Raw genomic sequence first — 21,395 nt, 5'->3', positions numbered from 1 at the left:
TGTCCCTCTATCTCTCTCTGTCCTGTGCGCTCTCTCTCTCCTCTCCCTCTCCTCTCTTCTCTCTTTCTCTCTCTCTCTCTCTCTCTCTGTCCCCCTATATCTGTCTCTGTCCTGCGCTCTCTCTCTCTCTCTCTGTCCCTCTATCTCTGCATCCCTGTATCTCTCTCTGTCCTGTGTGCTCTCTCTCTCTCTCTCCTCTCTCTCTCTCTCCCTCTATCTCTCTCTGTCCTGTGTTCTCTCTATCTCCTCTTGCTTTCTCTTCTCCCTTTCTTCGATCCTTTCTCTTCCTTTCCCCCCCCATCTTCCTCCTCTCTCTGTATTTCTCTCCCTTTTTCCCCTCATTCTATGTCTTTCCACCATCTCTGTCAATTCCCAGTCTCCTCCCACATTTTTTTCTCTTCCTTCCTTCCCTCCCTTCTCTCTCTTCAGTCTCTCTCTCGTTCCCTCCTTCCGAATGTTACCACACCCCAGCACCCTCCTGTTCTTTCATGTTTTCTCTCTCTCTCTCTCTCTCTCTCTCTCTGCATTTCTCTGTCTTGTCCTGGGAGACTGAAGGGTGTTGGGAATGGAGGATGTTGGAAGGAGTGGGGGGGGGGGGGGGTTTAGGGAAGAGTGCTGGGGAGGGGGTGCTATGGTATTGGGGGAGGTGTTTGGCTGAGGTTGGAATGAATGTTTGAGTCTCTCTCTCTCTTCCCCCCCCCCCCCCCATCTCTCTTCCCCCCCCACATCTCTCTCTCTCTCTCTCTCTTTCCCCCCATCTCTCTTCCCCTCCCCCTCTCTCCCCCCCTCTCCCTCTCCCCCTCCCCCTCTCCCCCCCCTCCCTCTCCCCCTCTCATCCCTCTCCCTCTCCCCTCCCCCTCTCTCTCTTCCCCCCCCACCTCTCTCTCTCCTCATCCCCCCCCTCCCCCCTCTTCCCCCCACCTCTCTCTCTCTCTCATCCCCCCCCACCCCCCCCCTCTCTCCCTCTCTCTCTACCCCCCCCACCTCTCTCTCTCTCACTCATCCCCCCCTCCCCCCTCTCTCTCTGCCCCCTCCTCTCTCTCTCTCTCTCTCTCTCTCATCCCTCCCCCCTCTCTCTTCCCCCCTCCCCCTCTCTCTTCCCCCCTCCCCCTCACACTCTCACTCTCTCACTCTTCCCCCCCACCTCTCTCACTCTCTCGCTCATCCCCCCCCTCCCCCCCTCTCTCTCCCCCCACCTCACACCTCTCACTCCCTACCCCCCCTCTCTCATCCCCCCCTCTCTCATCCCCCCCTCCCCCTCTCTCTTCCCCCCTCCCCCTCTCTCTTCCCCCCTCCCCCTCTCTCTTCCCCCCTCCCCCTCTCTCTCCCCCCCCTCCCCCTCTCTCTTCCCCCCCCTCCCCCCCTCTCTCTTCCCCCCCCTCCCCCTCTCTCTTCCCCCCCCTCCCCCTCTCTCTTCCCCCTCCTCCCCCTCTCTCTTCCCCCTCCTCCCCTCTCTCTTCCCCCTCCTCCCCTCTCTCTTCCCCCCCTCCCCCTCCTCTCTTCCCCCCCTCCCCCTCTCTCTTCCCCCCCCTCCCCCTCTCTCTTCCCCCCCTCCCCCTCTCTCTCCCCCCCTCCCCCTCTCTCTTCCCCCCCTCCCCCACTCTCTTCCCCCCCTCCCCCCTCTCTCTTCCCCCCCTCCCCCTCTCTCTTCCCCCCCTCCCCCTCTCTCTTCCCCCCCTCCCCCTCTCTCTTCCCCCCCTCCCCCTCTCTCTTCCCCCCCTCCCCCTCTCTCTCCCCCCCCTCCCCCTCTCTCTTCACCCCCTCCCCCTCTCTCTTCCCCCCCTCCCCCTCTCTCTTCCCCCCCTCCCCCTCTCTCTTCCCCCCTCCCCCTCTCTCTTCCCCCCCCCTCCCCCTCTCTCTCCCCCCCTCCCCCTCTCTCTTCCCCCCTCCCCCTCTCTCTTCCCCCCCTCCCCCTCTCTCTTCCCCCCCCTCCCCCCCTCCCCCTCTCTCTTCCCCCCCTCCCCCTCTCTCTTCCCCCCCTCCCCCTCTCTCTTCCCCCCCTCCCCCTCTCTCTTCCCCCCCCTCCCCCTCTCTCTTCCCCCCCTCCCCCTCTCTCTTCCCCCCCTCCCCCTCTCTCTTCCCCCCCTCCCCCTCTCTCTTCCCCCCCCTCCCCCTCTCTCTTCCCCCCCTCCCCCTCCCCCTTCCCCCCCTCCCCCTCCCCCTTCCCCCCCCTCCCCCTCCCCCTTCCCCCCCTCCCCCTCTCTCTTCCCCCCCTCCCCCTCTCTCTTCCCCCCCTCCCCCTCTCTCTTCCCCCCTCCCCCTCTCTCTCTCTCTCTCCCCCTCCCCCCCTCTACCTCTCTCTCTCTCTTCCCTCTCCCTCTCTCTTCCCCCCTCCCCCTCTCTCTCTCTCTCTCCCCCCTCCCCCCCTCTACCTCTCTCTCTCTCTTCCCTCTCCCTCTCTCTTCCCTCTCCCTCTCTCTTCCCTCTCCCTCCCCCTCTCTCCCCTCTCTCTCTCTCTCTCTCTCTCTCTTCCCCCCTCTCCCCTCTCTCTCTCTCTCTCTCTCTCTCTCTCCCTCCCTCTCTCTCTCTCTCCCTCTCCCTCTATTCCCCCCCCCCCCCCTCTCTCTCTCTCTCTCTTTCCCCCCAGGTGATCTATGATTTTGGAGCTCCCTTTATCACCATCCTGCTGGTGTGGGCTGCCTGTGGGGGTCTTGTCTTCATGAACTGCTTCCTGAACTGGCCCCCTGGAACCATTCCCAGGCCCCGAGGATATGGACTACACGTGAGTTACTGCCCTCTCCCCTTGGGGGGGAGGGAGGGTGGGATTGTGAGAAACCACCTCCCCCACCAAACACAGTGAGGTGAGCCCCCGTCCTGACCCATACAAAACCCCTGACTCCCCCAGTACTGGATCACCAACACCAAGAGAGGGTCTTCCTGAAGGGCAGGGGGCTGGATTCCTAACTGTTCCCACCGCCCCCCGCTGCAGAAAGGTACACACAATCAGGACGGTGGGCTGGGGGCGGGGGAAGGTACAGGCCTGTGGGGGTGGGGCGGGGAGGATGGGACAAGCCAGTGGGGGTTGGGACAGGCCTGTGAGAGTTGGGAGAGGCCTGGTGGGAGTGAGGGCCCCAGGGGGAGTGAGGAGGGTATTGGAGTGAAGGCCTCAGGGGGAGTGAGGCCCAGGGGTGGGGAGTGAGGCCCCGGGGTGGGGGGGGAGTGAGGTCCCAGGGGTGGGGAGTGAGGCCCCAGGAAGGGGGGAGTGAGGCCTCAGGGGGGAGTGAGGAGGGTATTAGAGTGAAGGCCTTACGGGGAGTGAGGGCCTGGGGGGGGTGAGGAAGGTATTAGAGTGATTCCCCGGGGGATTGAGGTCCTGGGGGGAGTGAGGCCCAGGGGTGGGGAGTGAGGCCCCGGGGTGGGAGGGGGAGTGAGGTCCCAGGGGTGGGGAGTGAGACCCCGGGGGAGGGGGGGGGGGGTGAGGCCTCAGGGGGGAGTGAGGAGGGTATTGGAGTGAAGGCCTCAGGGGGAGTGAGGCCCAGGGATGGGGAGTGAGGCCCCGGGGTGAGAGGGGGGGGGGGTGGGGGGAGTGAGGTCCCAGGGGTGGGGAGTGAGACCCCGGGGGAGGGGGGGGGGGCGGTGAGGCCTCAGGGGGGAGTGAGGAAGGTATTAGAGTGATTCCCCGGGGGATTGAGGCCCTGGGGGGGAGTGAGGCCCTGGTTCTGGAGGCCTCAGGGCCTGGGCACTGGCAGGTGAGGTAGTTGCCCTGTTACAACCAGTTACACATGTCTCTTCCCAGGACCGCATGTGATCCCAGCAGGAGGCCCGTGTACTGCACCCCCCAACCCCCTTCCACTCGCAGACCCTGCCTCTTGATCTGAGCTCCCCTCACCCATCCATACCTCCATTACCCCTTCCCCAGGTATCTCTCCAGCCCCATCTCCCTCCTCCATTAACATCCATCCCTCCCACATCATCTCCACCCCTCCAGAAACATTGTACACCTCACACTGCCCCCACCCACAGACCCTCACACACCTCACACTGCCCCCCACCCACACAGACCCTCACACACCTCACACTGCCCCCCACCCACACAGACCCTCACACACCTCACTCACACACACCCACACAGACTCTCACTCACCACACACACACACACACACACACACACTCTCACACACCACACACACACTCACACACACACAGACTCTCACACACCTCACTCACACTCACACACACACAGACTCTCACACACCTCACTCACACACACACACACACAGACTCTCACACACTCACACACACACAGACTCTCACACACCTCACTCACACTCACACACACACAGACTCTCACACACCTCACTCACACACACCCACACACACTCTCACACACCTCACTCACACACACACTCTCACACACCTCACTCACACACACACTCTCACACACCTCACTCACACACACACACACAGACTCTCACACACTCACACTCACACACACACAGACTGGGTGTGAACTGTCTGATTGGAAATATCTCAACATTAACATTCCTGTTTCTCTCTCTCTACCTTTTCACTCCTTTCCTTTTCCGATGCCATTTTGGATATACTCTCTCTCACCATGATACTATCTGATCTCTCTCCCTCCCCCACCTCTCTCTCCCCCCCTCTCTCTTTCCCCCCCCCTCTCTCTTCCCCCCCCTCTCTCTTCCCCCCCCCACTCTCCCCCCCCCCACTCAACCCCCCCCACTCTCTCTTTCCCCCCCCCCTCTCTCTTCCGCCCCCTCCTCTTCCCCCCCCCCTCCCCCCCCTCTCTTCCCCCCCCCTCCCCCCCCTCTCTCCCCCCCCCCCCTCACTTCCCCCCCCTCTCTCTTCCCCCCCCCTCTCTCTTCCACCCCCCCTCTCTCTCCACCCCCCTCCTCTTTCGCCCCCCTCTCTCTCCCCCCCCCCACCCCCCCTCACTTCCCCCCCCTCTCTCACCCCCCCCTCTCTCCACCCCCCCCCTCTCTTCCACCCCCCCCTCTCTTCCCCCCCCCCCCTCTCCTTCCCCCCCCTCCTCACCCCCCCCCCACTCATCCCCCCCCCCCTCTCTTCCCCCCCCCACTCATCCCCCCCCCCTCTCTTCCCCCCCCCTCTCATCCCCCCCCCTCTTCCCCCCCCCACTTCCCCCCCCTCTCTCTTCCACCCCCCCCTCTCTCTTCCACCCCCCCTCTCTCTTCCACCCCCCCTCTCTTCCCCCCCCCCTCTCTTCCCCCCCCCTCTCTATCCCCCCCCCCACTCTCCCCCCCCCTCTCATCCCCCCCCCTCTCTTCCCCCCCCCACTCTTCCACCCCCCCTCTCTCTTCCAACCCCCCCCACTCTCAACCCCCCCCTCTCACCACCCCCCCCTCTCTCTTCCACCCCCCCTCTCTTCCACCCCCCCTCCTCTCCACCCCCCCTCCTCTTCCACCCCCCCACTCTCCCCCCCCTCTCTCTTCCCCCCCCCTCTCTCTTCCCCCCCTCTCTCTTCCCCCCCCCTCTCTCTCCCCCCCCCTCTCTCTTCCCCCCCCCCTCTCACTTCCCCCCCCCTCTCTCTTCCCCCCCCCCCACTCTCTTCCCCCCCCCTCTCTCTCCCCCCCCCCTCTCTTCCCCCCCCCCCTCTCTTCCCCCCCCCCTCTCTCTTCCCCCCCCCTCTCACTTCCCCCCCCCCCTCTCTTCCCCCCCCCCTCTCTCTCCCCCCCCCCTCATCTCTCCCCCCCCCCCTCTCTCTTCCCCCCCCCCTCTCTCTTCCCCCCCCCTCTCTCTTCCCCCCCCCTCTCTCTTCCCCCCCCCTCTCTCTTCCCCCCCCTCACTTCACCCCCCGCTCCCCTCTTCCCCCCCCCTCTTCCCCCCCTTCTCCTCTTCCCCCCCTTCTCCCTCTACCCCCCCTTCACCCTCTTCCCCCCCTCTCCTCTTCCCCCTCTCCCTCTTCCCCCCTCTCCCTCTTCCCCCCCTCTCCCTCTTCCCCCCCTCTCCCTCTTCCCCCCCCCCTCTCCCTCTTCCCCCCCCCTCCCTCTTCCCCCCCTCTCCCTCTTCCCCCCCCTCTCCCTCTTCCCCCCCCCTCTCCCTCTTCCCCCCCCTCTCCCTCTTCCCCCCCCTCTCCCTCTTCCCCCCTCTCCCTCTTCCCCCCCTCTCCCTCTTCCCCCCCCTCTCCCTCTTCCCCCCTCTCCCTCTTCCCCCCCTCTCCCTCTTCCCCCCCTCCCTCTTCCCCCCCCCCTCCCTCTTCTCCCCCCCTCCCCCCCCCTCTCTCTTTCCCCCCTCTCTCTTTTCCCCCCTCTCTCTTTCCCCCCTCTCTCTCTTCCCCCCCCCTCTCTCTCCCCCCCCTCTCTCTTCCCCCCCCCCTCTCTTTTCCCCCCTCTCTCTTTTCTCCCCCCTCTCTCTTTTCTCCCCCTCTCTCTCTTCCCCCCTCTCTCTCTTCCCCCCTCTCTCTCTTCCCCCCCCTCTCTCTTCCCCCCCCCTCTCTTCCCCCCCCCCCTCTCTTCCCCCCCCCTCTCTCTTCCCCCCCCCCCTCTCTCTTCCCCCCCCCCCTCTCTTCCCCCCCCCCCCCTCTCTTCCCCCCCCCCTCTCTCTTCCCCCCCCCTCTCTCTTCCCCCCCCCCTCTCTCTTCCCCCCCCCTCTCTCTTCCCCCCCCCTCTCTCTTCCCCCCCCCTCTCTCTTCCCCCCCCCTCTCTCTCCCCCCCCCCTCTCTCTTCCCCCCCCCTCTCTCTTCCCCCCCCCCTCTCTCTTCCCCCCCCTCTCTATCCCCCCCCTCTCTCTTCCCCCCCCCTCTTCCCCTCCCCTCTTTTCCCCCCCTTCCCCCCTCTCTCTCTCTTTCCCCCCTCTCTCTCTCTTTCCCCCCTCTCTCTCTCTTTCCCCCCTCTCTCTCTCTTTCCCCCCTCTCTCTCTCTTTCCCCCCTCTCTCTCTCTTTCCCCCCTCTCTCTCTCTTTCCCCCCCCTCTCTCTCTCTTTCCCCCCTCTCTCTCTCTCTTTCCCCCCCCTCTCTCTCTCTCTCTTTCCCCCCTCTCTCTCTCTCTCTCTTTCCCCCCTCTCTCTCTCTCTCTTTCCCCCCTCTCTCTCTCTCTCTCTCTCTCTCTTTCCCCCCTCCCTCTCTCTCTCTCTCTTTCCCCCCTCTCTCTCTCTCTCTCTCTCTCTCTCTCTCTTTCCCCCCTCTCTCTCTCTCTCTCTCTTTCCCCCCTCTCTCTCTCTCTCTCTCTTTCCCCCCTCTCTCTCTCTCTCTCTCTCTTTCCCCCCTCTCTCTCTCTCTCTCTCTTTCCCCCCCCCTCTCTCTCTTTTCCCCCTCTCTCTCTCTCTTCTCTCTTTCCCCCCTCTCTTCTCTCTCTCTCGCGCTCTCTCTCTCGCGCTCTCTCTGTCTCTCGCTCTCTCTCGCTCTCACCCCCCTCCCTGTTGCCCCCTCGGCAGGGTGAAGATTAAGTTCAGCTGGCTGGGTTTCGATCACAAGATCACAGGGAAGCAATTCTATAAGCAGGTGACCACAGTAGGCCGGAGGCTGAGTGGGTGGGCAACTCCATGAAGCCTCAGGAGAAGCTGGCCACTCAGGACGGTAACAAGCTGTGTCTGTCCACCGTCGACCTGGAGGTCAAATGTCAGACTCCAGACCAAGGTGGGTTGCTGCAATGCAGACTGCATTTAGATAGCACCCTGACAACATCATCAAGCAACTGAGCAATTAGAGGATCAGAGCCAAAAGAGAGAGAGAGGTGGTTGGGGAGTGGGCAGTAGTACATGACACCAGAGCTAACGGTGTGGGAACAGGGAGACAATCGATTGCAGGATTCTCTCTGAAAGACTGGACCCGAGTCAGAGGCCTGTCCTGATTCTGGTGATCTCAGTTGGTCACTAAACCCCCTCCCTGGGTTAGAGGGATCACCCAGAGATTACTCGTGTGTGTGTGTGTGTGTGCGCGTGTGTATGCGAGTGTCTGTATATGTCTCTGTGTGTGTGTGTTGTGTCTGTATGTATCTTTGTGTGTGTGCATGTGTGGGAGTGCGGTAAGTAAGGGGAGGGAGTGATCCCTGCTGCTTGGATTTGTGATCCCCGCCCCCACTCTGGTTGCTGCCTGGGCCTGTGACTGGGAGCCCTGGGCCTGGGCCTGTGACTGGGAGCCCTGGGCCTGGGCCTGTGCTGTGACTGGGAGCCCTGGGCCTGTGCTGTGACTGGGAGCCCTGGGCCTGGGCCTGTGCTGTGACTGGGAGCCCTGGGCCTGTGCTGTAACTGGGAGCCCTGGGCCTGGGCCTGTGCTGTGACTGGGAGCCCTGGGCCTGTGCTGTGACTGGGAGCCTTGTTGCTGGGCCTGGGGCTGTGCTGTGACTGGGAGCCCTGGGCCTGTGCTGTGACTGGGAGCTTTGGGCCTGGGCCTGGGCCTGGGCCTGTGCTGTGACTGGGAGCCTTGTGCCTGGGCCTGGGCCTGTGCTGTGACTGGGAGCCCTGGGCCTGGGCCTGTGCTGTGACTGGGAGCCCTGGGCCTGGGCCTGTGCTGTGACTGGGAGCCCTGGGCCTGTGCTGTGACTGGAGCCTTGTTGCTGGGCCTGGGGCTGTGCTGGGACTGGGAGCCCTGGGCCTGTGCTGTGACTGGGAGCTTTGGGCCTGGGCCTGTGCTGTGACTGGGAGCCCTGGGCCTGGGCCTGTGCTGTGACTGGGAGCCCTGGGCCTGGGCCTGTGCTGTGACTGGGAGCCCTGGGCCTGTGCTGTGACTGGGAGCCCTGGGCCTGGGCCTGTGCTGTGACTGGGAGCCTGGGCCTGTGCTGTGACTGGGAGCCTTGTTGCTGGGCCTGGGCTGTGCTGTGACTGGGAGCCTTGTGCCTGGGCCTGGGCCTATGCTGTGACTGGGAGCCCTGGGCCTTGGGCCAGCTCCGTGACTGCCTAGGAACACTTGTAGTGGAATATAAACACTAACAAAGAAGTCTGTGATCGAGACTTGAGGATCTGAGCTATAGGGAGAGGCTGAACAGGCTGGGCTGTTTTCCCTGGAGCGTCGGAGGCTGAGGGGTGACTTTATAGAGTTTTTGAAATGATGAGGGACAGGATAGTATGAATAAACAAGGGTCTGTTCCCTGGGATGGGGGAGTCCAGAACTAGAGGGGCATAGGTTTACGGTGAGAAGGGAAAGATATAAAAGAGACCCTAAGGGACAACTTTTTCACACAGAGGGTGGTACGTGTATGGAATGAGCTGCAGAGGATATGGTGGAGGTTGGTACGATTACAGCATTTAAGAGCATTTGGATGGGTATATGAATAGGAAGGGTTTGGAGGGATATGGGCCAGGTGCTGGCAGGTGGGACTAGATTGGGGTTGGGAACCGTGGCTGAGTTGGGCCGTAGGGTTTTGTTTCTGTGCTGTACATCCTCTATGAGGGTGACCTCCGTCCAGAGTCTGACCGCTGCCCCCTGTTCCTCCACAGGGTCTGGGTCCTTCATGCAGAGTATCTTCAGCCCAGTCTATATCCTCAGCCTGGTCACTATGTGTGTCACACAACTCCGGCTCATCTTTTACATGGGAGCCATGAACAACATCCTGGAGGATCTGGTCGAGGGAGACCTTGTCACAGGTAGGTTACCATGGAGATCTCTCCGACTCGATCCGGGCTGTGTACACACTGGGCATCGGGAATGAAGGTGGGGGGAGGGCTAAGGTGATGATCCCAGATCACTTTGGGACCTGTGGAGAATGGGGTGGGAATCACATCAATGTGATTGGGTCAACCTGGGAGCATGAAGCAGGAGGGGCTGAGGCCTGGCTCTCTGTGACCTCTCGATGTCAAAGGGCAGGGAGTATGGATTAGCCGGTGGGAGCAGACCCCTCAAACAAGCCAACGGATAAAATAGCAGCCCAGGATAGGTCCTGAAACTACGCCTGGGCCTGACGGCATGAGATAAAGACCGTGAGATCAAAAGGAATAGGACCAGGAGGAGCCATTCAGCCCTTCGAGCCAGCTCCACCATTCAATAGGCTCATGGCTGATCCGACATTGTTGATGGATCCCAGGCTGGGGGAGGGGCCTGTGGTGGATGGTGGAGTGTGTGTGTGTGTGGGAGGGTGGGGGAGTTGCTGTGTTTGGGAATGTGCTGCTTGGGAGGACAGTGCGCGGAGGGTCACCGAACTTTCCGGGGTCCGAGACACTGCCTTGGTGTTCACAATGTACCGGTACCCAGTCACACAGCCAATGGCGACTTGACACTGACTGGGTTGGGGGGGCGGAAACCCACCTCTTCATCAGGGAGGGTCTCAGTGTCATGGGCTGGGGGGGGGAACTGGGTAGTCAGCAGGAAGCAGACGGTAAGGGGGTGATTGTGGAGGAGTAGAGACCAGGAGGGGGTCAGGGAGATTCGAGGGGGAGGGAGTGGGAATTAAATCAGGGGAGGATTACCAGGGGCAGAAAGGGAGAGGGTTTCGGGGAGGGGCTTGCTCTTGGTGAGGGTCAGTAGTTGACTACCCTGCAGCCCAGTGCTAGTTACATTGGGCAGGAGCCTGGAGGTGGTTGTTGTTGTCAGCAGCTGCTCCCAGCCCCTGATTCAGCAGCTGGTTTTCCCGTCATCATATTTTCCTGTTTTCCGTCCTCGTTTCTACCCTAGATGTTACCGTGGAGATGTTTCCTCACTCCCTCGCATTTGCTGACTCTGAACTCGCGAATAAGCAAAGTGTATAAAGTGACAAATCACACGCAACCACATCCCTTAACCCTTCCCTTACCAAACCCAGACTGTCTCCCACATCTGCACTGTCCACATTCACTAACCATCCAACCCCCTCCCTGTTCACTCCCCCCCAACACCATCCCCAATGGACCCAAACCCCCTCCCTGTTCACTCCCCCCTACACCATCCCAATGGACCCAAACCCCCTCCCTGTTCACATCCCCCCTACACCATCCCAATGGACCCAACCCCCTCCCCATTCACTCCCCCCCCCCCCCCCCCCCCCCCCCCACATCAATCCCAATGGACCCAAACCCCTCCCTGTTCACTCCCCCCTACACCGTCCTAACGGACCCAAACCCCCTCCCTGATTACTCCCCCTACACCGTCCTAACAGACCCAAACCCACTCCCTGATCACTCCCCCCTACACCATCCCAATGGACCCAAACCCCTCCCTGTTCACTCGCAGTCTAAACAATCCATTGGATGTTAATCCCTTCCTGTTCAATCCCCCTATACAACCCCATTGGACCCAAACCCCTTCCCATTCGCTCCCACCAAATACTACCAAATGGACCCAAACCCCTTCCCATTCACTCCCTTCTACACCCATTTCAATAGACCCAAACCCTTCCTGTTCCCTGCCTGGTATCTACGGAAACAGAGAGATTCCTTCTGATCAGATTTCTTTCCCCATCAGATTATTTAATAACAGAGGGTAGACCCTCCTGAATCTACAGCATCCCCAGTACAAATCCGGGGATAAAATGGGGGTGAAATGTAACAGGTCCACACCTGATCAAACAGCTGGGGCAGGGAAAGACTTCAGGCCCAGATCGGGATGGAATTCAGCGGATGGTCAGCATCCCACCCCCCACCCAGTACCCCTCCCACTGTGACCAAAACCTCAGGAAATGGGGATTGTGGACATGGAGGGGCCCGGAATGGGATGAACGGATTCAGAGGGGTTGGAGGGGCTCAGGGGGGTGGAGGGGCTCAGACGGGTGGAGGGGTTGGGAGGAGGAATGGATGATTTGAAAGCAGAGCCTGTTGCATTGTTGTGTGTACCCGCAACTCCGAGATTCTCGAGCTGTGAATGACTGTTGTTTCCTGATGTTCACAGATTCCTGGCTCCTTCCTCTCTCTGGGGCTGTGCTGCTCTTGTCTGGATCCACTTTGCTGCTCTCTCACTCTTCTAACATGTTTCTCTCTCTCTCTTTCTCTCTCTCCTTCCTTCCCACTTTCCCTTTTGCTGCTCAATTTGCCACTGGTTTTCCCCTCCCTCCCTCCATACCCACCCACCCACCCCTCCATACCCACCCACCCCTCCCTCCCCACCCCTCCTTCTCTCCCTCCCACCTCTCTCCCTCACTGTGTCGCTGCTGTCCCTCTTACCAATGACCAATACAGTTATGGAAACGGGTAAGGATCAAGGGAGTGTCTGAGGGAGGGGGAATGGGCTGATGTGGTGCTGTGTTTAGATTAGATTACATTACATTACATTACAGTGTGCAAACAGGCCCTTCGGCCCAACAAGTCCACACTGACCCACCGAAGCGTAACCCACCCATACCCCTACATTTACCCCTTACCTAACACTACGGGCAATTTAGCACGGCCAATTCACCTGACCTGCACATCTTTGGACTGTGGGAGGAAACCCACGCAGACACGGGAGAACGTGTAAACTTCCACACAGACAGTTGCCTGAGGCGGGAATTGAACCCCGGGTCTCTGGCACTGGGAGGCAGCAGTGCTAACCACTGTGCCGCCGTGTTATAGGAGGTAATCAGCTCAGTCTTGTAACTGTGTCAGAACAACAACCATCTGAACATTTCTCCCATATTCTCACTCCACTACCAGTGATCATCCCCGATCCCATGTCCTGTACCAGAGCTCAGCTATGGTGCTGCCCTAGGCTCCCACACCACATGCCAGGGCGTAGATACAATGTTTACCCAACCGTAGACACTCGCTTCAATGATTCCTCGCTTGTCATATCCATGTCGTAACTGTGATGCTCCCACATTGTTTCAGCTTGTAGGTAAAGATGATCTGTACCCAGAGTGCTGCCCACGATTCTCACTGTGTCCCATCACTCACTGAGCAGACTCCAACCAGCCATTCACAACCATCCTGGACAGCGGTGTTGGCAAAGAAGGTCTGAGCAGGAGTCTGAGAGGAAAGGGCTGGGAAAAGTGGGATCTGTACACAATGATCAGGATACAGACCATACAGTACAGTGCGGTGCAGTACAATGTGGTGCAGTGCGGTTCAGTCCAGTGCAGCACAATGTGGTGTTGTACAGTGCGGTATCATACACTGCAGTGTGGTACAGTCCAGAACAGTACAGTGTGGTCCGGTGCGGTTCAGTCCAGTGCGGTTCAGTCCAGTGCAGTACAGTACTGTGCGGTTCAGTCCAGTGCAGTACAGTACTGTGCGGTTCAGTCCAGTGCAGTATAGTGCAGTGTGTACTTTATTCTGTATTTGACAGTGTACTGTCTGTGGTCAGTGGATAATCCCATCTCGTGGCCCATGTTAATTTGTTGCTGCCTTTCTCCTCAGTCAGTCTGTACTCGTCCATCTTCGGGGTGCTGCAGCTGCTGTGTTGATGACAGCTCCTGTGATTGGTTACATTATGGACTGGAAACTGAAGGACTGCGATGATGGGATGTCAGACACAGAGGGAGAAGGAGCTGGCTGCTGGGAGGAAGTAAGTGAAGGAGCAGAGAGCAGGGCAACCTTGTGAGCTTTCACTTGTTCCATTGTGATGCCCAACTCCACATCCCCCGGGAAAGGCTATCCAGAGCATTCGGGTAAATGGCCAGTACAGAGCTGGGTTAGAAGTTGGTGAATGGGTTCCAGGTTGGTGAGTGGGTAGTGGGTTGGGTTCCAGGTTGGTGAGTGGGTAGTGGGTTGGGTTCCAGGTTGGTGAGTGGGTAGTGGGTGGGTTCCAGGTTGGTGAGTGGGTAGTGGGTTGGGTTCCAGGTTGGTGAGTGGGTAGAGGGTTGGGTTCCAGGTTGGTGAGTGGGTAGTGGGTTGGGTTCCAGGTTGGTGAGTGGGTAGAGGTTGGGTTCCAGGTTGGTGAGTGGGTAGTGGTTTGGGTTCCAGGTTGGTGAGTGGATAGTGGGTTGGGTTCCAGGTTGGTGAGTGGGTAGTGGGTTGGGTTCCAGGTTGGTGAGTGGGTAGTGGGTTGGGTTCCAGGTTGGTGAGTGGGTAGTGGGTTGGGTTCCAGGTTGGTGAGTGGGTAGAGGGTTGGGTTCCAGGTTGGTGAGTGGGTAGTGGGTTGGGTTCCAGGTTGGTGAGCGGGTAGTGGGTTGGGTTCCAGGTTGGTGAGGTGGGTTTGGGTTCCAGGTTGGTGAGCGGGGTAGTGGGTTGGGTTCCAGGTTGGTGAGTGGGTAGTGGGTTGGGTTCCAGGTTGGTGAGTGGGGTAGTGGGTTGGGTTCCAGGTTGGTGAGTGGGTAGTGGGTTGAGCGATGATTGATTCAGTGGGTAGTGTTCCTGGTTTGGAATGTGATGTGTTTTTCTGTGACACCGCTGACTTTCACTCGGCCAGAATCAAATTGCTTCTTCCTTTTCCCCCAGGCCCAGCGGAAAGAAAAGAGACCGAAAGATTCAGAAAATCACCAACGCCACCCGAGCGTTTGTCTTCACAAACCTCCTCCTGGTCGGGTTTGGGATTACCTGCCTCATCCCAAACCTCCCACTGCAGGTAGCTGACTGCACGGAGCATGCTCAATGGGGGTTGGTGGGGGGTTGTGTGCCGGGGGCATGGGGGGTGTGACTGAGGATGGGGGTCGCGGGACTTTTGTTGAGGGGGAAGGGGAGGGGGAGCGGGAAGCGTCTCTGAAGACCCAAGTTGAGCGAACTGTCTGTGCGTGAGGTGGTGGAGTTGAACCGGACAGTGCAGGGAACGTCCAGAGGAACCCCCCCCCCCCACAGACACGGGGGGGGGGGGGGGGGCATACAAACCCCACACACCCGAGGCTGGAACTAAACCCAGGTCCCTGGCGCTGGCAGGCAGCAGTGCTCACCACTGAGCCACTCCCCTCATGGGAGAGTCTATCCAGACGCTATAACAAGGCACTGATGTACGACAGAGACGGGGAGGAAGTTCTTCTCTCTGAGGGATGAGTGTCTTTGGAGGTCCCTGCCACAGAGAGCTGTGGGAGCAAAGTCCGTGTGGATATTTAAAACCGATATCGATTCCCGATCAGTCGGGAATCACAGGTCTCAGGGAAAGCGGACGTGAGCAATGTCGGATCAGCCCCAATCCCACTGAATGGCAGAGCATGCTCGAGGGGCTGAATGGCCTCTTCCTGTTCCTGTTTCTTATGGGTCTAATGGTTCTGGGATGGTGAGATGGGTGCTGGGGGGTATGAGCTGGGGGTGACCTGGGAGCTTGGGGGTGACCTGGGGGTGAGCTGGGAGCTGGGAGCTGTGGGGGTGACCTGGGGGTGAGCTGGGAGGTGGGGTGAGCTGGGAGGTGAGGTGAGCTGGGAGCTGTGGGGGTGACCTGGGGGTGAGCTGGGAGGTGGGGTGAGCTGGGAGCTGTGGGGGTGACCCAAGGGTGAGCTGGGAGCTGTGGGGGTGACCTGAGGGTGAGCTGGGAGCTGTGGGGGTGACCTGGGGGTGAGCTGGGAGCTGGGGGTGAGCTGAGGGTGAGCTGGGAGCTGTGAGGGTGAGCTGGGAGCTGTGAGGGTGAGCTGGGAACAGGGGGTGAGCTGGGAACAGGGGGTGAGCTGGGAGCTGTGGGGGTGAGCTGGGAGCTGGGAGCTGTGGGGGTGAGCTGGGAGCTGTGGGGGTGAGCTGGGAGCTGTGGGGGTGAGCTGGGAGCGGGGGGTGAGCAGTCCCCCCAGGGATCTCTCCTTGGTTCCTCCCGTTTCCCATCTACACTGAACCTCAGCGACATCATCCGAAAGCACACTGTTAGTCCTCCCACGTGCACAGACAGCTCCCAGCTCACCCCCACCCTCAGCTCCCAGCTCACCCCCAGCTCCCAGCTCACCCCCAGCTGGGGAGAAACTGACTGGATAGATTTGACATGGAGAACTGGGGTGGGGGCTGGTGGCACTGGGGAGCTTAGAAATGGGGTGGGCTTAACGGAGGTGAATATAATAACAGCATTCCCAAGGTGCTCTGTTCTACTACACATCTCTCACACTCTAAGAACAATTCAAAAATATTAATCATAAACAGATTGGCTCTAAAATAGTTTGGGATAGCTTGAAGATGTGAGAGGCGCTATACAAATACATGATGTATGTTGTTAGCTCTGACCCTGGGTTAGGAGGTTGGCCCTTTTGTCCTGTGCTGCCACCTGGTGCCCAGTGTTCCCATTGCAGCCTCAGGGGGCTATGAGCAATAACGGAATAACACACCAACATTCCCGATTCCCACTCCCAGTGGCCCCACTCCCCACGGTAAAGGCATTGGGAGACATTTCCACAGAAACAGGCTGCTCTTCACTGCAAACACGGCTAACTGCATTTCAATAGCACCTTCTCCCACCTCAGAGACTGCTTTTGCAGTTAGAATCCAGGAAGTGCACAGCAGGATCCCACAATTTAAAATGTGTAAATGGCCCAATCTGTATTTTTAACAATGCTGATGGAGGCTATAAAAATGAAGGGACTCAGTGTGGGGACCTGCTGGATGAAGGAGTTGGGGGTGGGGTGAGGAGATAGGGTGGGTGGGGTTCTGTGGTAGCAGGCACTGGGCCCAGATCAGTCCTCACCGTTAATGGTTGTTGTTTGCAGATTCTCTCCTTCATTCTCCACACGATCGTTCGGGGATTCATTCACTCAGCTGTCGGTGGGCTTTACGCTGCTGTGTGAGTAACCCACCTCTCTGCACTTTATCCACAACAACCACCACCCACCCACCCACCCAACAACAACCACAATCAGGGTCAATCTATCCTGGTATCTCCCAATCCCAGCAGGTTCCAGTCCCTGTCTAATCCCAAAATGACCCCATCCCAGTGAATTCCAAACCAATTCCATCCCAATCCCAGTGAGTCTCTGACCCCCAGATCCCCCCAGTCTCCCAATAACCCCATACACCCCCTCCTCCCGCCCCGTTCCCCCCAGACCCAGACTGGGGAGCAGACTCTCTTCTTCGGTTTTCCTCGTGCTATGATAATGTTTGGGTGGTTGGGGGTCACTACCGTGAATACAACCAATCACCAGGCCATACATTTCTCACCTTCACCAGCCTCCGTCTGTCTGTCCTTGCGTCCCTCTGTCCCCACTCCCAACCCCCCTCCGCGCCCCCTACCACTGTCCCTCTGTTCCCCCCACCTCCCTCTGTCTGTCCCTCTGTCCCTCTGTTCCCCCCCACCTCCCTCTGTCTGTCCCTCTGTCCCCCCTCCCTCCCTCTGTCCCCGCCGTCCCCGTCCCTCTGTCCCCTCTATTCCCCCCCCTCCCTCTGTCCCCCCCCACCTCCCTCTGTCCCCCCCACCTCCCTCTGTCCCCCCCACCTCCCTCTGTCCCCCCCCACCTCCCTCCGTCTGTCCCTCTGTTCCCCCCCCGCCGTCCCTGTGTCCCCCCCCCGTGTCCATGCGTCCCTCGGTGGGTGTAACTCTGTGTTTGTCTCTCTCTGTCCCAGTTATCCTTCCACACAGTTTCGGCAGTCTGACTGGAATGCAGTCACTCATCAGCGCACTGTTTGCACTTCTCCAACAACCCCTCTTCCTGGCGATGATGGGACCACTCGAAGGTGATCCTCTCTGGGTAGATTTAGTGTCAAGCTCCCTCTGTATCCCCTAAACACATTCTCCGAATTCGTGCTGTCTATGTATTCCTGATTTCCTCACTCGATCATTCCCAACTGTGCCTTCAGCAGCCTGCACCTTCGGGTCTGCAATTCACTCCCAGAACTTTCCCTATCCCTCTCCCCTCTCCCTACCCTCTCTCTCTCCCTCTCGCTCTCTCTCTCGCGCTCTCTCTCTCTCCCCCTCCCCCTCTCTCTCTCTCTCTCTCTCTCTCTCCTCTCTCCCCCTCTCTCTCTCTCTCTCTCTCTCTCTCTCTTCCCCCACCTCTCTCTCTCTCTCTCTCTCTCTCTCTCCCCCTCTCTCTCTCTCTCTCTCTCTTCCCCCCACCTCTCTCTCTCTCTCTCTCTCCCTCTCTCTCTCTCTCTCTTCTCACTCTCCCCCCCCCACCCCCCCTCTCTCTCTCTCCCTCTCTCTGTTGCCATGTCTATGATGGTATTGTCTTGGTGATGGGATGTGTTTTGTTGATGATGTTGCTGATGGTCTATGTTCCTGTTCCCAGGTGAATATCGGTTTGTTGGGGGTCAGTATGCTGGGTTTCTGTCTCCCGGCCTACCTGCTCTATTACAGACAGCAACTCCGTAAACAAAAGCTGCAGAAGGCTGAGATGCCAAGCTCTTCATGAAAATCAACGGCAGCTCCAAGCATGAGGCCTTTGTGTAGGCCGTGGTAACCTTCACCACAGTGAGACAGGACTCTCGAGGCCCAGGATCACTCACCCTCTATCGACAGGCTCCACTGTTTCCTGATGGTGCTCAAAGAGGAAGCAGACACCTTAATTTCATCAAATTAATTGCTGTTATTTATGGGAAAGGGAATATGTATAGAGCTGTCCTCTCAGAAACCTGCTGGCCGAGGTTACAGCTCTTTTAGTGAGTTTTGTTTTCTTTCTCTTGATTGTCTTCATTGGAGCAGGTGGTGCCCTGGATTGTCCACTCAGAGCTCACCCAGACACTCCACCTCCTCACTCTCACTCTCCCCCACTCCCTCTCACCCCCCACACTCTCTCTCTCTCTCTCTCTCTTTCTCTCTCCCTTTCTCTCTCTAGCTCTCTTCCCCCTCTCCTCCACTTTCTCTCTGACTCTCTCTGTGCTATCCATGGAGCACAGATGTCCAGTGTGTGAGTGACCCCTCAGTCCTGGCTGCAGAGCCCAGGACATATTAGCCCCTCCTCACCCCCAGGACATCCAGCCCCAGGGGCTGCAGGAGGGGGCAAAGGGGGCAAATTCAGAACTGTGGAGACGTAGCTTCATGTTAGCGGGTAACAGAGACAGAACTACCTGGCAGCTCCTCCCTCTCAGGGCTAGGACAGGTATCCCCATCCCTCTGACCCAGCGCTTGGTTCACACGCAGCACAGCAAGAGCATTGACATTGGGGGGAGGGGGTGGGGGCAAGGTAATGAGCATGTTTTAAAGGGGAAGGGACCTGGACGATTCTGGGATTGGGTCTGAAGGTATGATAGGTGAGGACCCTGACCCTGAGCTGCCACAGTGAATGGGAAGCTGACTGACTGACTCCAGCCCACTCGGTAAGGGGGGAGGGTGAGGGGAATGATCAGACTGTGTTCCCTCAACCCTGTTACCAGAGGGAACAGGAATACACCTGGCTCGCCACTGCTCTCTGCTGGTGCATTATGTAACTACAGCCAATTGCGACTCGGAGCTGCAGAGAGTCACAGGGTGAGCTCAGCTCGGTCGAATATTGAGGGAATCTGTTGGCCAGTGGGTTTCTGAGTTCATGTCCCAGTCCCATCCCCTCCGTCAGCTCCCGCCCTCCTCCCCTGAAGCTGCTGACTCTCTCCAGGAGGGTAGGGGGCAGTAACTGTCCTGGTTACTCCTAGCCAGCCTCCTGGTTGTTAGAGTATTGTCAGGCTGCTCGACTGTGAGAGGAATCACAGTCACATTGGATGCTGTGCTGGCCAGTGGGCAGTAATGTTGACTAACCCCACCCCACCGACCCCAACTTGTTGGGTAAGGTCTGAGTTGCAATGGAAATGTTTCTGAAAACAAACAGTGCTCCCGTGTCGGTATTAGAACAAGGCTCCCCCCCCCCAACCTGTGTTAAAGGCACTACCCTCTAACCCAGGGGCAATGTTGCTGTATTAACATGAAAGTGTTCCGATTTTCAAAGATAGCTTTACCACAATCATAAAGGACCAGGTTACAGTATTGGAGATTGCTTCCTGTCCAGTATTCCAGGGAGCAGAGCTGTTTAAACTCGATGGTACACAGGGTGACACAGTCTGCATATTACTGAGCTTTATCTGTGACCATAGCAACAACCTCAGGCCAAGGCAAAACAGACTGACCCGGACTCTCCCGAGAGCCTGCTGGGAAGGACAGGCGTGTGTGTCTGAACACCAAATATGGCTTTTCACTGACTTTGCCACTGTGGCGGTGAGACTGTGCGTTATCTGCGTCCAATCTCCTCTACCGCTCACTGAGAAATAGACAATAATGAGCTCAATATTCAAATAAACTCTCTCCACCACCTGTTTGTTCTTCCTGGAGGCTGTGTCCTATGGGTCAGTAACTTTGCCACTGTGGCGGTGAGACTGTGCGTTATCTGCGTCCAATCTCCTCTACCGCTCACTGAGAAATAGACAATAATGAGCTCAATATTCAAATAAACTCTCTCCACCACCTGTTTGTTCTTCCTGGAGGCTGTGTCCTATGGGTCAGTAACTCTGCTAGGGCTCTGACCAATGTTCCCTCAGCTGAGCTGTTTTCAAATCCCAACCCTTTAAAAGAAAAAGGCCAACATTCTGAAGCCCTTTGGTTCACTGTGGTACCACTACACTGCTGTTTTGTTTGGTTCATGCTCCAGAGACACCCCCCCCCCCCCCCCCCCCCCCCGCCCCCACTGTGTATTGTTCCAGTCTCTCCGTCTCACACACGCACACACACCATGTATTGTTCCAGTCTCTCCATCTCACACACACACACACACACCATGTATTGTTCCAGTCTCTCCGTCTCACACACACACACACACCATGTATTGTTCCAGTCTCTCCGTCTCACACACACACACACACCATGTATTGTTCCAGTCTCTCCGTCTCACACACACACACACACCATGTATTGTTCCAGTCTCTCCATCTCACACACACACACACACACCATGTATTGTTCCAGTCTCTCCGTCTCACACACACACACACACCATGTATTGTTCCAGTCTCTCCGTCTCACACACACACACACACCATGTATTGTTCCAGTCTCTCCGTCTCACACACACACACACACCATGTATTGTTCCAGTCTCTCCGTCTCACACACACACACACACCATGTATTGTTCCAGTCTCTCAGTGTTGACTTTTTTAATCTAGGAAAAAGTGAGGTCTGCAGATGCTGGAGATCAGAGCTGAAAATGTGTTGCTGGAAAAGTGCAGCAGGTCAGGCAGCATCCAGGGGAACAGGAGAATCGACGTTTCGGGCATAAGCCCTTCTTCATGCCTGAAGAATGGCTCATGCCCGAAACGTCGATTCTCCTGTTCCCTGGATGCTGCCTGACCTGCTGCGCTTTTCCAGCGACACATTTTTCAGCTCTGACTTTTTTCAATCCAAACTTTCCCTGACCGTGCTCAATTCTGTCACAACATCCTCCACTCGCTGCGTCCACCTGTCTCCGTACGAACCCTCGCCAAATGCCAGTGTTACATTGCAACAAATCGCAAACTCTTCATCCCACACTCTGTCCCTCTTCACTCCAAACCAATGTCCAATCTCCGTCCCCTCTGCTAATTCCCTCCCCTCTCCGTTTTGATGACCTCTTGTGCGGAATCTTCTCTGAAACCTTTCCGAAGTCTGTATGGACAATCTCTGCTGACCGTCCCCTGTCCACCAGGCCAGTGGATCCCTCTCTCCACAGTGTCTCTGTGATCACCCCCCTCTCACGTGTATCTGTTGCCCCTTCTTGTACTTTACCAACAAAGGAGAGGTTTCTCTGAGTTCTTTTTAACCCACCTTCCCAAATAATTGAGTCACATTTTCAATTTTTCAATCCTGAATGTGGGAAAACTCC

The 21,395-nt window shown here is 58.3% G+C and overlaps 1 protein-coding gene across 1 annotated transcript in view; it reads left to right on the top strand.

Moving 5' to 3' along the window:
* The window catches only part of slc43a2a (solute carrier family 43 member 2a), a 52,399-nt gene extending 31,713 nt beyond the window's left edge, over nucleotides 1-20,686 (top strand). The window contains 15 exon segments of the mRNA XM_087977146.1: nucleotides 2,588-2,680; nucleotides 2,682-2,722; nucleotides 7,351-7,444; nucleotides 7,447-7,552; nucleotides 9,352-9,498; nucleotides 11,998-12,009; nucleotides 13,153-13,194; nucleotides 13,197-13,273; nucleotides 13,275-13,300; nucleotides 14,173-14,299; nucleotides 16,347-16,420; nucleotides 17,197-17,212; nucleotides 17,214-17,321; nucleotides 17,862-17,961; nucleotides 17,964-20,686. Of these exon segments, the coding sequence (XP_087833272.1) occupies nucleotides 2,588-2,680; nucleotides 2,682-2,722; nucleotides 7,351-7,444; nucleotides 7,447-7,552; nucleotides 9,352-9,498; nucleotides 11,998-12,009; nucleotides 13,153-13,194; nucleotides 13,197-13,273; nucleotides 13,275-13,300; nucleotides 14,173-14,299; nucleotides 16,347-16,420; nucleotides 17,197-17,212; nucleotides 17,214-17,321; nucleotides 17,862-17,961; nucleotides 17,964-18,022 (1,122 nt within the window). The 3' untranslated portion in view covers nucleotides 18,023-20,686.
* The last annotated feature ends 709 nt before the right edge of the window (nucleotides 20,687-21,395 follow it).

Source organism: Chiloscyllium plagiosum, unplaced genomic scaffold (genome assembly GCF_037043375.1).
Source record: "Chiloscyllium plagiosum isolate Xiang-an unplaced genomic scaffold, Cpla_swu_hap1 HiC_scaffold_31, whole genome shotgun sequence".
NCBI classification, from domain to species: Eukaryota; Metazoa; Chordata; class Chondrichthyes; order Orectolobiformes; family Hemiscylliidae; genus Chiloscyllium; species Chiloscyllium plagiosum.
Note: the sequence above shows the minus strand (reverse complement) of the source record. Positions and strands in the feature narration are given on the sequence as shown.